Genomic DNA, 13,629 nt, shown 5'->3' with positions numbered 1-13,629 from the left:
AGCCAGCCTTAAGGGCACTAGCACAGTCTCCAGCGCAGCCCCAAACCCTTTACAAAGGAGAATTCAGGTCATCCATACACATGAGAAAGAACCAAATTGGAAGAGAGAAACAGAGAGGCTCACAGACACACAGGAGGATATATTTTCAACCCTCTCTGAGTGGAAACACAGATTTCAACCACTTGGGGACTGGATCTCTGGGTGGCAGCCCCCATAACCCAACCACGTCAATGCAACAGACTTGACTGAGTTTGGCACCTGTAAGTTTCCCTTTGGACACAGAAACAGCACCTTCAAAACAAACTATTAGTTATTCATTCACCCAACATTATAAAGCACCTGGAGCAAAGGGTAAAAATAATAAAGGCTTATGTTTTGAATATATGAATATTTCCTCTTACCAAACCCTTACATTTTCTTTGCATGCTTTGATACATGTCATATAGTCTAATTACCTCCATCCCTGTGCTGGGAGAAGCACTGTCCTGCTAGCAGCATGCTCCCTGTGTCTCTGTGGGTCTTCTTGCTTCCCTGACAGTACCCAGTTATGCTCTGTCCACTCACACTTAATCCCCTCTCTTTTCTAGGACTGGGGTCTTGTTCTAGTTTAGGATCCTCCTTTGATCCTAGGCTTAACCTTGGGAAGAGTACACCATTCTCAGCCGGAGGGGAGCCAAGTAAGGTGTATCCCTCAATAAACAGCTCTCTCATTGTTTCCTCAAGGAGTCTGATCTTATCTTCTGTGATTATTTTGCTTCTCCTGCTTGGTTCCTTTAGAACCCTTTTGATATCAAGCAACCAATCACCCCCCCCCCTTTACACACACCATATTCATAAAAAATACAAATATTTCCAATTTGTCACACAAGCTTTGTATAAAGGTCAAGTTTATAAACCTAAGCCATTTTTTGGTTTAAAAAGAATGCCTACTGTTAAGCTCCTATACTGATATTTAAATGTCTACAAATAGTAGCCTGATTTTCAGAAGTGCTGAACCTCCAGCAGGTCTGGGTGTTCAGCAGATAATAACTGATAGGTTGCTCTAGGCATAGGAGGCAGAATGTTAGGTTTGAAGCTTGGACTGAGGAAAGAAGATGAATGGAGGAAGCAAAGGGATTGAATGCAGGACACACAAGTGTCCCTGAGGGAAAACAAGACCAAAGATATCAGATAGAATGGGAAGAAAGTTGGACATGGTAAGTAAGGAGGAGGAGCTTGAACTTGATGAAGCAATATACAGAAGCCAATGGAGACAGAGAGATATGGACAGATTGGTGGAGGAGGACTTTGATAAAGATATTTTGGACAGACTGGAGGAGGAAGGGATAAGAGATGCAGTGAGGTCATACAACAGAAGATTACAGTAATCAAAATGTGAGATAACATGGTTTCTGCGGTGGTTGCTGCAGTGGGAACAGTAAAGAGAGGGTGAATTTTGGAGGAATTAAACGGGAAGAAGCAAGGAAGGACTTAGAGAGCAACGATCTATATGGAGAAGGAGAAAGAAGAGCTTTTGCCAGATCTTGAGATTCTATTGTAAGGATTGTGATATTTGTTGTGCTTTTCTTAAAACTCCATCAAATGGAAGGAACAGACTGCATGAAAATCTCAGCTCTTCCTTTAAAAATAAATAAATAAATAAATAAATAAAAAGCAGGTTTCTAGAGCCCATGATTGGGGAGGAAAGCTTAAAATCAAGAAGCAAGTGCACCATAATGGCTCAGAAACCAGAAGAGAGAAAAAAAACCCTCATTTAAAAAATAAATAAATCATGATTTTAAAGCCAGTGTTATGACTTTTTTAGGGCTTGATTCATATTAGAATGCTTGGGTTTGGCAATACTGAAAGAAGAGTCTACAATTTTATAAAATGCTTATAAAATACATGTTTATAAAATTATCATTGGGGAAGCAATAGCTATGATCTTGGTTCTCCTCTCATTTATACTGGAGTAACAGTAGTATAGACAGGGGAGCTATCTTGGTATAAAGGATGTGTAAGTGAGGATAATCAGATTGTATACACCACTGGTGGAGATTTATTATAATGTATATGTTTCTCTAGGTGAAGACAGACTGTACAGATATTAATTTTCATTTATGATGCATGTAAATTATTGGCCCTTTTTGACGGTCATGAAAGTAGTGTTTAACCTGACTATGGGCCATTGCTCTTGAGCATCCCCTCATGTCCTGTTGGTTTGCTGCCCTTCTGCTCCCTCTCCCCCAGCTCTCCTCCTGGACTTAGCTTGTACTTTAAACAGTCACTCTGCCTCACTTTAACCCAGGAGCCTTCCAGCTCTCATGGAGCTGGATTGTACATTAGGTCAGCTCCAGGGACTCAACCAGCTTCTCCTCCTGCTGGCCCCTATCCCCCAGTCAGTCTCTTTACCTTTACACTTGGGAGGCTTCAGCAGTCCGACCTCCTCCTGCTGGTATTTATCTGCTATGAGGGAGAAGGAAGCATATATGGTAGTCCCATTCCCAAAGCTCATCCCAATTGGCTGGGAGAGAGGGGAGCCTTGTCCCACATACTCTGCAAGGCTCCAGGTCCTGGGCCGTTAAAGAAACAGTAATATTTTCTCCCCAAAACACTGCTTATTCCTAGAACCCCTTTCTCTCTAGTCGTCAGTCTCCTAGTTCCTAGGTCCTTGCATACATCAAACCTCCCAAAAATCTTAAAGGGACCACACCATGGGACAAGGTTTGCTGACCCTTAGGCACTACTAGGCTTAAGAGGACTGACTACCCTCATCAAAATCCTACATAGGCTTTATTTGAAATTCTTAAATACTACATGAATACTTCAAAAATGTTTTCTTTATTGACATGTATGAATGTGCAGTTAGTATGTCATGTGGTAGTTCTAGGTATATAGAGAAACTAAGAATTCTTCAATAATAGTTTAAATTATGTAATCATTTATGATGCTGCCAATGTGCAATACTGTATATTACAGGGTGGCCAAACTTACTGACCCTCTGAGCCACATACAACATTCTTCAGAAGTTTGAGAGCTGAGGAGCACCTGATGGGGCTTGGAGCTTAAGCTCCATGCGAGGTGCCTACTGGGGCTCAGGGCCCCAGCCCAGCGGGAGGTGCCTGCCCGGACTAAGGGCTGGAGCCCCAGTAGATGCGCCCCATGGGGCTGAAGCCCCGAAATCCCCCTTCTTGCTTGGCAGAAGCCCATACCCCACCACCCTGCTGCAAGGCAGAGGTCCCGAACTAACCCCCTCCCCCCCCTCCAAATCTGGTAGGCGGAGAAAGTGGGAACATGGGAGGATCTGTGAGCAGCACTTTAACAGTACAAGAGCTGCATGTGGCTCACAAGCTACAGTTTTGCCATCCCTGATATACTGGAAACCAGCTCACCATATAATTTATTCATTTATCTTCTTAAAGATAGGCCAGATTGAAAAAAATGCATTAGGCAGGAGTAAGATTATTCCTTAGCTACGCACAGTTTGGGTCAGTGGGTATATGTAGACCTGTCATCTCTACTGAAATATGGTTCAATTCCTGAAAGTCGATGAATGTAAAAGTTAATGTTTGAAAAATGTTTCCAAGTGTCAGGTTTTCAAATGTCAGGATACCAGATGCTATGCAATCAGAAATCAAGTATTATAGTGCTATACTGTGGAGTTTAGTTCTGTAGACTTTAGCCTCTACCCTAGGGTGGGTCAGCTAGTTTGATCTGAAAGCACCCTTAAATTCTGGTCAAAAGCTTGTGTGTGAGACTGAGAGGAGATTTGGGAGCAACATCCAAGTAAGAGCCCAGGTTAAATCTGCAGTGAAAACATACCCTAAAGCAAGAGGACTTAAGAATCACATGCTTCTCTGAGAGAAAAATTATCTCCTAATAACTTTTAGTTCTAACTGGAAAGTTAGGTGAATTTTTATTTGAACACAGTAACTTGGATAATGACCAGGGTAACCTAACTACATATTGTAACTCAACCTGTTATGGTGCAAATGTAGAACTGTAACTCAATAGGCCACAAAAATGTAAGAAACTTATAAAATGTTCAGTTATTATCTAATTAGTAAAAAATAGCATATTCTCTCACTTTGTGGTTCAGCACTTCTAGTTTAAGTAATTTATAACAGTCAAGTGAAATCTTACAATGTCTGTGTGGGAGATGTACATTTTGGTTTACAATGGGGGAAATCCCATGTGATGAGAAACAGCTGAAAGGAAGGACCAACAGATAATTCATTTCAATTGTATGTTTGAAATACTGCTCCAAAAACTTAGCATATCAGCCTGCATTCTCATATATTTTACTAAATTCACTGAATAATACACTTCCACTCCTTTCCAGATGAAGGCTCTCAAATTCACCAGTGTATGTCATTATACTTCTTTTGAAGTTATTTAAAATGCCCAGTAGTAGAGTTTTAAAGCTATAAAGTAGTGCATACCAGCAGAAGAATAGGCATATTTAAGACCTCAGAAGGTTCCTTTTTGAAGACAAAAACAGAAATAAAGACTAGTACTAAAATTACTGTTTTATTTTTAAAAAGAAAAAAGAAAAGGAGTACTTGTGGCACCTTAGAGACTAACCAGTTTATTTGAGCATGAGCTTTCGTGAGCTACAGCTCACTTCATCGGATGCATATGCATCCGATGAAGTGAGCTGTAGCTCACGAAAGCTCATGCTCAAATAAACTGGTTAGTCTCTAAGGTGCCACAAGTACTCCTTTTCTTTTTACGAATACAGACTAACACGGCTGTTACTCTGAAACCTGTTTTATTTTTTTCTCCCTAGAGACTCAAAGTAGGGTCTACTTGTGTGTGCTTTATTATGTTCCAGTGGTAAGTATCTTCCCATTATAAGTTTGAATTTTAAAACTGCACCACCCCCACCCTTCTCTCTTCCCCAAAAGAAACCCAGTCACCTGATGGTTATAAAAGCAACTTGCATGGGACACGTATGTTTCTGTGAACCCTATAATCTCTCAGTTCCCAGGATGGTGGATCAGAGGAATATCACAGAGGGGAGTATGTCCTTGGACTTTGTATGATGTGGGGAGCAGAGGTTTGGCTGGGTGATGGTCAATCAGTGTTTTAGGTCTTTTTCCTATCAGCTCATAGAAGAATTGCGGAAACTTGTTCCTATCTGTCTGAGAGGGAGAGTGTTAAATGATACGGTGTAAGTCCCCCACAATAAAGAAAGGGGGAGGTCTCCATGAACCCCTTCTTGAACTGTATTCATCCAGGGCCAAAAGAGACCATGGACAATGAAGACAATCTGATGCAAGGGAGGAGAAGGGGCAGGTTACAACCTTAAACACAAGAAAATAAAGAGTAGGTGGATGACACCAAGACGGCACCAAATTTCCCTGGGCAGAAAAGTTCAAATTTGGCTTTTAGAAGGAAACTCACCCTAGTTGCCATCCCCTGACAATTATTACACTACACTACAAAGTTTTGTCAACCATTCCCCCTATCTGATACAGTTATGCTGGCAAAACCCCCAGTGCAGGAGTGCTGGAACAATTTGTATAGTGGAGGTGCTGAGAGCCATTGAACCAAACCGTAACCCTTGTATATGATGGAAACCACTTCCAGCCAGGAGGTGCGGCAGCACCCCCTGCAGCCCTAGTTCCAGCACCTATTCCCCAGTGTGGACACAGTTATGCAGAAATCAAAGTGCTTTTGTGGGCCTACCTAATGTCATTCAAGGAGGCAGTGTTATTATGCTGACAAAACTCCTGTTGGAATAAGCTACATCAACAATAAGGGACTCTGTCAGTATATCTGTACCAGCAAAGCATTTGCAATGTAGACAAAGGCTTAGTTTGTGTTTGTGCCTGTGAATAAGAGCCAAGGATGATTATTATTATCTTCCCTAGCTATTTCTCAGCAGAATTGGAACACAGTCCAACTGAGAGTGTGGATAAGCATCTTCCATATTTTCTTTCCTTGACTGCATTCTTATTTTCACTGGATGAAGCAGAAGATTCTGAATCTAATCTAAATAAATAACAATATAGTTAATAACTCAAAATGGAATAAAATACCAAAACTGCAATAAAAATGTTGCTGAGTAAAGCAATGATATCGAACCCTACCAACTACAACATGAATCTTGTATTATGTTTCAGCTTTCCCACTTAGTCTTTCTCTGCCTGATCCTAATACAGTGATGGACTATGAATGATAGCGAGATTAGCAGATACCAACCAAGTAGGATGGAATAGAGGATGCGTGGTCGATCAGAAGGAGGCTGGATGTTTTTGTCCTGATCTATAGCTTCTATTGGTGGAGTGACATTGATGGGGTTCACTCGTGTCTGAAATGAAAATTAGGGAAATTAGAGCTGATAAATTACAAAGGCTGTTTGCAGTTCTTCAGATTTAGTAAAAAAAACATTTTGCTACAGTGGACATTTACTTGAATGCCAAAGAAATAACGTGTGTGCATGTAAATATATAATGCAATAATAAGGACACATCTTTTGTAAAATGTAAAATTAACTATGCAAAACTAAAACTTCAAGGGGGAAAAATTTGGAACATAGAACATATGTCTCTATTGTGTTTTTCTTTAAAGAAACATATTATCCTAAAAATAATATATCCTGATAAAGACCCCAGTCCTGCAAATATGTACCTAACTTTACTACTGGGAGTGGTCCCACTGTTGTGGGATTACCCACAGTAATCAAGTTAAGCACATGTGTAAGTGTTTGCAGGACCAAAGTCAAAAAGAATACCTTCATCAATATCATGTCAGATATTAATTAGCTTCTAAATTATTGCTGTTTATTTATTTTCTATTTTATCAATGTATTTTCGGAATACATTAATACTTCAAAATAGGCAGGCAATCATTTTATGAATCATTATGAATTCAAATGCCAACAATACGAATAATACATGTGCCCCAAACAAAATTAAAAATCAATTCTTAGGTACCATGATGGGTCCATTTGTAATATTTCTGATAGATATTCCATTGTAATAAAGTTGTTTATATTATCCAGTCACACAGTGGCCTAGCGAACTGACCACAGGAGTGGAATGCAGGCACTCCTGAGTTCCATTCCTGGGTCTGACAACAACAAGTTATTCAACCTTCTTTGACTCTCTTTCCTCATCTGTAAAACGTGAACAGTAATATTTAGTTATACCAGAGAATTATTCTCAAGATTAGCTAAAGACCTCAGTGCTTAAAATGGCAAAAACCATAATACAAGTAAAAATCTAGGTGGGTCATTGAGGAACCACTTTAAGCACCTGTTCCATCATGCAAGCTACTTCTCTCAACTTCCTGGACACCGCAATCAGCTTCAACAATAGAGCTCTACAGAAAACCACATACAAGAAACCCATGGATCACTACAGCTACATTCATAGATCCCATGCACCCCAAACACACCAAGAAATCTTATCTACAGCAAGGCACTCAGATAGCACAGAATGCGTTCCAAGGAGAAAGGATATACACCTTAACACATTTTAAACCACCTTTACCAAACAAGGACATTCACCAGAGAAGTAGATCACATCATGTAATGGGCCATCCAAACATCCCAACAGAACCTTCCTCAATACAGAAATAAAACCCCCTCTGACCGCACACCCATAATTATTACCTACCACTCACACTGGAACCCATAAAAGGTATCATCAAACAACTACAAGCCATATTCAATGACCCCATCCTGAAAGAAATCTTTCCTTAATCACCATTTCTGCCGTTCAAATAACCCCCCAACCCTTCCAAGCACATCATCAGAAGCAAGCTCCCCACAGACCAGCACACCAACTTAAAGTGGCACCAGACCCTGCAAAAACAACAGATACAAAACGTGCAGACATATCTCCGCTGCAACAATGTTCAACACCCCCTACTACATATTTTTTAAGATCCAGGGACCCTACACATGCCAATCACATGTGGTGTACCTCATCCAGTGCATTAAATGCCTCAATAACAACTATGTGGGTGAAACTAGACAATCACTATGCTCTCAAATGAACTCACACAGGAAAATGATAAAAGACAAAAACACCACATCACCTGTGGGAGAACACTTTTCACAACGTGATCACTCTGTATCTGACTTCTCAGTCCTCATCCTCAAAGGAAATCCTGCACAACACTTTCAAAAGATGAGCCTGGGATCTTGAATTCACTACTCTCCTAGGCACCAAAAACCATGGACTGAACAGAGACACTGGATTTACAGCTTGTTACAACAACCTATAGCCCACTACCCCCATATTTTTGTCCTTTGCCTCCAGAGACGTTAACAGGCCACTCTATCTTGAATGGTCCCTTACAATATGTGCTAACTACTTATGCTAAACAATCTTTTCCACCTTGCATACACTCATAGACTTTAAGATCAGAAGGGACCATTGTGATCATCTAGCGTCTGACCTCCAAGCTGCAGGCCACAGAACTTCACTGACTCACTCCTGTAACAGACCCTTAACCTCTGGCTGAGTTACTGAAGTCCTCAAATCATGGCTTAAAGACTTCAAGTTACAGATAATCCACCATTTGCACTGGTTTAAACCAGCAAGTGACCCATACCCCATGATGCAGAGGAAGGCAAAAAAAAAAAAATCAAGAGTCTCTGCCAATCTGATACAGAGGAAAATTCCTTCCCAACCCCAAATATGGTGATCAGTTATACCCTGAGCATGTGGGAAAGACCTACCATCCAGACATCCGGGAAAGAATTTTCTGTAGTAACTCAGAGCCCCCCCATCTACTGTTCGATCACCAGCCATTAGAGATATCTGCTGCTAGCATTTGCAGATCAGATATTTGCTGCTAGCGGTTGCATTTTGCTGTAATGCTTGGAATTTCTTTCCCAGACTTGAAGAGCAGGTCTATGCGGCAAAAGCTTGTCTCTCTCACCAACAGAAGTTGGTCCAATAAAAGATATTTCTTCACCCACCTTGTCTCTCTAATAACCTGGGACCAACACAGCTACAACTACACTGATCCCAGATTATGACTAACTCCCCCTCATCCTCACCTGACACTCTTTTTCAGGCCATTTGACAGCAATAGCAACAGCAGATATGGTGGGGGGCAGTGAAAGAGAGGGGCATGTAGCTAACTTTTCTGGGAAAACAGAATTCACATCTTGGCTAGAGATGGACCTCTTAAGGCTGATGTAACTCAGTCATGAATAAGGACGTGAGCAATCCCATTGATTTCAATGGAACTAATCATTTGCTTAAGTGTTTGCAGGATCAAGCCCTAAGTTATGCTGTTAGCTTGTTTCAATTAAAAATCAGAAGTCATTATTCCCATGGGAAGCAAAGAAAACCGGAATGGATATGTTTCGGTGACATACGGGACTGTACGTGCACTAACTTTTCTCCAACCTAAATTCCCACTGAATTTCAACTGAATACAATATTCTTAATTTCCTGTGTTAATCTGCTGTGTATCTTTGTTGAGCATAGCATTCCAGCTGTAGAAAAGAACTGGGAATACTGTACAAAGATGGTTTTAAGACTGTGACACATAACAGTTAAGTTGCATATGGTTCCCTCTTATTCTATTTACTGTCATTATAAATTACTTACTGGTTGCTCTGACATTAAATTGACAGGTTCTATAGCTGTCTCTTAGTCTCAAAAAGATGGTAAGGACCACTCTGCCTGTATAAATAAGATCATAATAAAGCACTTTGTAATTCATCAAGATGAAGGCTCTATAACCGCTTAAGATATCATTATACATAGTTCAGTAATATAGTTAAGGTTGCCTGACAGTTTCCATTATAAGACACTGTTTTCAGTTGCCTCGGACTTTGCCAAATTTTAACCATGCAGTGTGAAATTTTCTATGCCTGGGCACTCAGGCTGAATTTTTTGGAAAAAATCAATCAGCAAAAAATAATCTGGTCAATTCTGAGAACAAGGGTAGGGAAAACAATGTAATGTTAAATAAATCTTCCCATTGTTTTTGAGATTCATAGATTTTAAGGCCAAAAGGGACCATTAGGATCATCTAGTTGAACATCCAGCATAAGACAAGTTAAAGAACCATACACACTAACTTCTGGATCGAGTAGGGATAGAAGCCAATTCTCCAGGACACCACTCAACTACCTAAACCACAAGACCATTCTTCTCCTGCAATCCCCTGCCTCATTCATTATACATCTTCCATCTTCTGCAACAAATGAGGCAGGGGATCCTATAGACAACAGCCACATTAACTACACATCCCAGACTCATCCTGTGAACTCAATGAGGCAGTCCTGGGTAAAAAAAATGTGATCATGTAACTAAAGACTATACAATAATGCACACACTCAAAGGTTATTAAGCAACCTTAATTCTGGCAATTCCTAATTTCTGAGTGCATGACTTCTGAACCTTGATGCTATTTTAATGTAGCTTTTTGTATGTATGAATATACACTTGTTGATTTTAGGGCAACAATACTGGGGTGGTTGGGAGGGAAGTGAATATGTTCTGAAATTCTGGTATGATGCACAAAGTCAAAACCCTGAGGGCAATACGCAGAATATAAGGGACTTTTTTAACCAAATATGATCCTGATTTTAACATTGCTGTTGCCGTTGGAGAGAATGAAACTATTTTTAAATAGTCTTTTAGATTTTTTCCCATATTGTATACACATAAGGTCTTCAGTGCATAAAGACTTCCTCATACAGGTTAGGTAAGTTAGTGCTGAGCTCTCATGGTGCATTACCTATGCATACTACGTTTGTGATGGTTAGAATGACATCTTATTTTAGATAGTTAACATTATTTTAATAGAAATCCTTGGCCTGCATTTACATAATCTCTAATTTTCTTCTTTTATGCAGCATCTGTTCTTTGCTCTAATTATTTATATAACCCCAAAGCATCATGCTACAAATAATCTAGAATTCCAAGAAAGTTTTACAAGATCCTGCCAAACCTTAAACAACTTCTGAAACATTCGGGGTCACAGCCTGAATAAACTATTTGAAGTTTTTCGTGTTTTTGTTGTTGAAATTCAGTTCTTAAAAAAATACATTGCTTTCACATAAAGAAACCCTTTTAATCAATTACTCTTCAGAGGTAGTCATCCAAAAAGGTCATCCTTTCAAGGGAAGTCCTAATTGTTTGCTAACTACAAGGACGGACATGGGGAATCTTTTCCTGTGCTGTTTGCCAATATACAGAATTTTCATACAAACTCATTAAATACACAGCCTTAAAGAAAACAAGCACACACAATAAAGGATAAGTTGTTTATCCGTGTCAAAACAATTACACTTAATTTTCTAAACAATAAAGGGTATGTATCCTAAAAAAAATGAAAGCTGGCTGACTTCTTTCAAGCTCTGATGTACTATGTAAGATTTAAGTGAAATGTGGGTTTCCTTAAAATTCTTATTGTGAATGAAGAGGAGAGTTAACAAGTCACAAAATGATGGACATTAGCTTTACGTCCTCTGTTTATTATGCATGCAGTCTGGCTGGCAGAGACAGTGTTTTATTAAAAGCTATACTATACAATCCAAATGTGCAATCTATGGCTACTTGTTTACAGAGAATAAGTTTCTTTCAGGGCTGTTATATGAAAAAATAAAGAGGATGTGAAACAAAAGACAGAGCAAGCAGGAAGAAGAAGCACAGAGACTAATCCATCCCTGAACCCATAAGGGCTCACATCATCCCAAAGCGGTGAGGAAGGAAAGAGTAGGCTGAGCTCACCCTTAGAGAAGGCTTCCATACTTCCCTGTGTGCATAAGAGAATCTGGAAGGGACTGTGAATCAAATAGGTACAGAACCCTTCATAAACTCTCTCTGGGGCAATATGACTTCACATGTAGCTTAATATGACTTAACATGTAGCTATAGTGGTAGTTTAAACTCACAAGGTTAAGAGTTCTAGTTAATCAAACACACATAAAAATACTTATTCAAACCTAAGCTAATCCCTCAAGTCTACATAATCGGGTTGGAAATAAAACAAAAATAGGTTTCAGATAGTTATTTCTGCAAGATTTTTGCTAGTTCGTGTTTTCAGATCAGCTGTAAATACTAGAAGAAAAGCCTCCCACACAATGGGCCAGATCCTGGCCCATTGCTGTCCCCTTTGTGCTTCTCCTGCACTGTAAGGTCAGACTGTCCAAACATGTCCACTGGGGATTCCCCTATTGCAGGTGCAGTGTTCTTTAGCAATCCCTGGACAAGAGAAAGAAGGTGAAGGATACAGGCGTGGTTTAGAAGGCAGGCAGATGAGGAAGGGAAGACAGGATAAATTGGCAGCAGAAGACATTTTAGCATTTCAGCTTCTCATCCAAGCCAGAATATAGAATAAATATATATATTATATATGTTAGGGGGCTTATTCCTTCACCCACTTACTTCCCTGGTCCATCTCGCATGAACAGAGAGCAACAATACCGAAGTCCAAAGGTGCAAACAATTCAATGTTTATTGGGGTGAACTTCCAGCAAGCAGGATTCCAGTTTCCTTCCTTAGTGTCCCCCTTCCCAGCTCTGACACCACAGAGCCTTACCTGTGTCCCTGTTCCCATTTCTGCCCTTAGCTAAACATGATTCCAATTTCCCCACCCCCATACCCTGTTCCCATTTCCCCCCCCGCACACCCACTCACTTCCTGATTGACTGCAGACTGTATAGTAAAACTTGAGTTCTGCTTAGCTATACCTTAACCAATCATTTTCCTGAAATTTAACTAACCAATTCTAACATATTGTAACATGATTATTTACCCGATTATATCCCACCATGTTAATTAGTTTACACCCAGCAAAATTAATTATACAGCAGACAGAAACAATCACAGAACCAGACAGAGACCATGCAAATAAACAATAGCAAAGTGGGAACTATAATGACAAAACAATACAGAAGTGAGGATTTCACATCCCAGCTATTGATAAGTGAGTTCTTGCCAGACAGGATGCTATCAAACTAAGATTCCTTTTACATTTTCTAGGCACTTCCCTTTCTCTGGAGGCGATAGGCATTACCAGGACAGGATTGTATTCCTAACAGCCCAATAGCACCTTATTTCAGTGTGACTAGTTTGGAATGTGAGGATGTGACCGGTCGCTTCCCAGCTTATGGCTGCCTCTGCTGCTTAGCCAAAAGATCTTAGCCTAAGCACAGGGCCTCAGACTGTCACAATAAGAGAAGGACCTTACACCGGCAGACAGCAATTTTGATTCTTTCTTTTATACCTGTCAAGGTTCCTTCCCCACTCTGAACTCTAGGGTACAGATGCGGGGACCTGCATGAAAACCTGCTAAGCTTATTTTTACCAGCTTAGGTTAAAATTTCCCCAAGGTACAAACTATTTTACCTTTTGCCCTTGTACTTTATTGCTGCCACCACCAAACGTCTAAGAGATATGTAACTGGGAAAGAGCCCGTTTGGAAATGTCTTTCCCCCCCAAATCCTCCCAAACCCTACACCCCCTTTCCTGGGGAAGGTTTGATAAAAATCGTCACCAATTTGACCACAGACCCAAACCCTTGGATCTTAGGAACAATGAAAGAATCAGATTCTTAAAAGAAGAATTTTAATAGAAGAAAAAGTTAAAAAAATCACCTCTGTAAAATCAGGATGGTAAATACCTTACAGGGTAATTAGATTCAAAACATAGAGAATCCCTCTAGGCA

The 13,629-nt window shown here is 40.1% G+C and overlaps 1 protein-coding gene across 1 annotated transcript in view; it reads right to left on the bottom strand.

Moving 5' to 3' along the window:
- PCDH15 (protocadherin related 15) overlaps positions 1–13,629 on the bottom strand; it is a 1,310,198-nt gene that overhangs the window by 350,654 nt on the left and 945,915 nt on the right. Inside the window, exon 11 of the mRNA XM_074958998.1 lies at positions 6,187–6,295. Coding sequence (XP_074815099.1) covers positions 6,187–6,295 — 109 coding nt within the window. The remainder of the gene's footprint in view (positions 1–6,186; positions 6,296–13,629) is intronic.

Source organism: Natator depressus, chromosome 7 (genome assembly GCF_965152275.1).
Source record: "Natator depressus isolate rNatDep1 chromosome 7, rNatDep2.hap1, whole genome shotgun sequence".
Taxonomy (NCBI): domain Eukaryota; kingdom Metazoa; phylum Chordata; order Testudines; family Cheloniidae; genus Natator; species Natator depressus.
The sequence above is the reverse complement of the archived record's forward strand: the minus strand, read 5'-3'. Positions and strand labels throughout refer to the sequence as shown.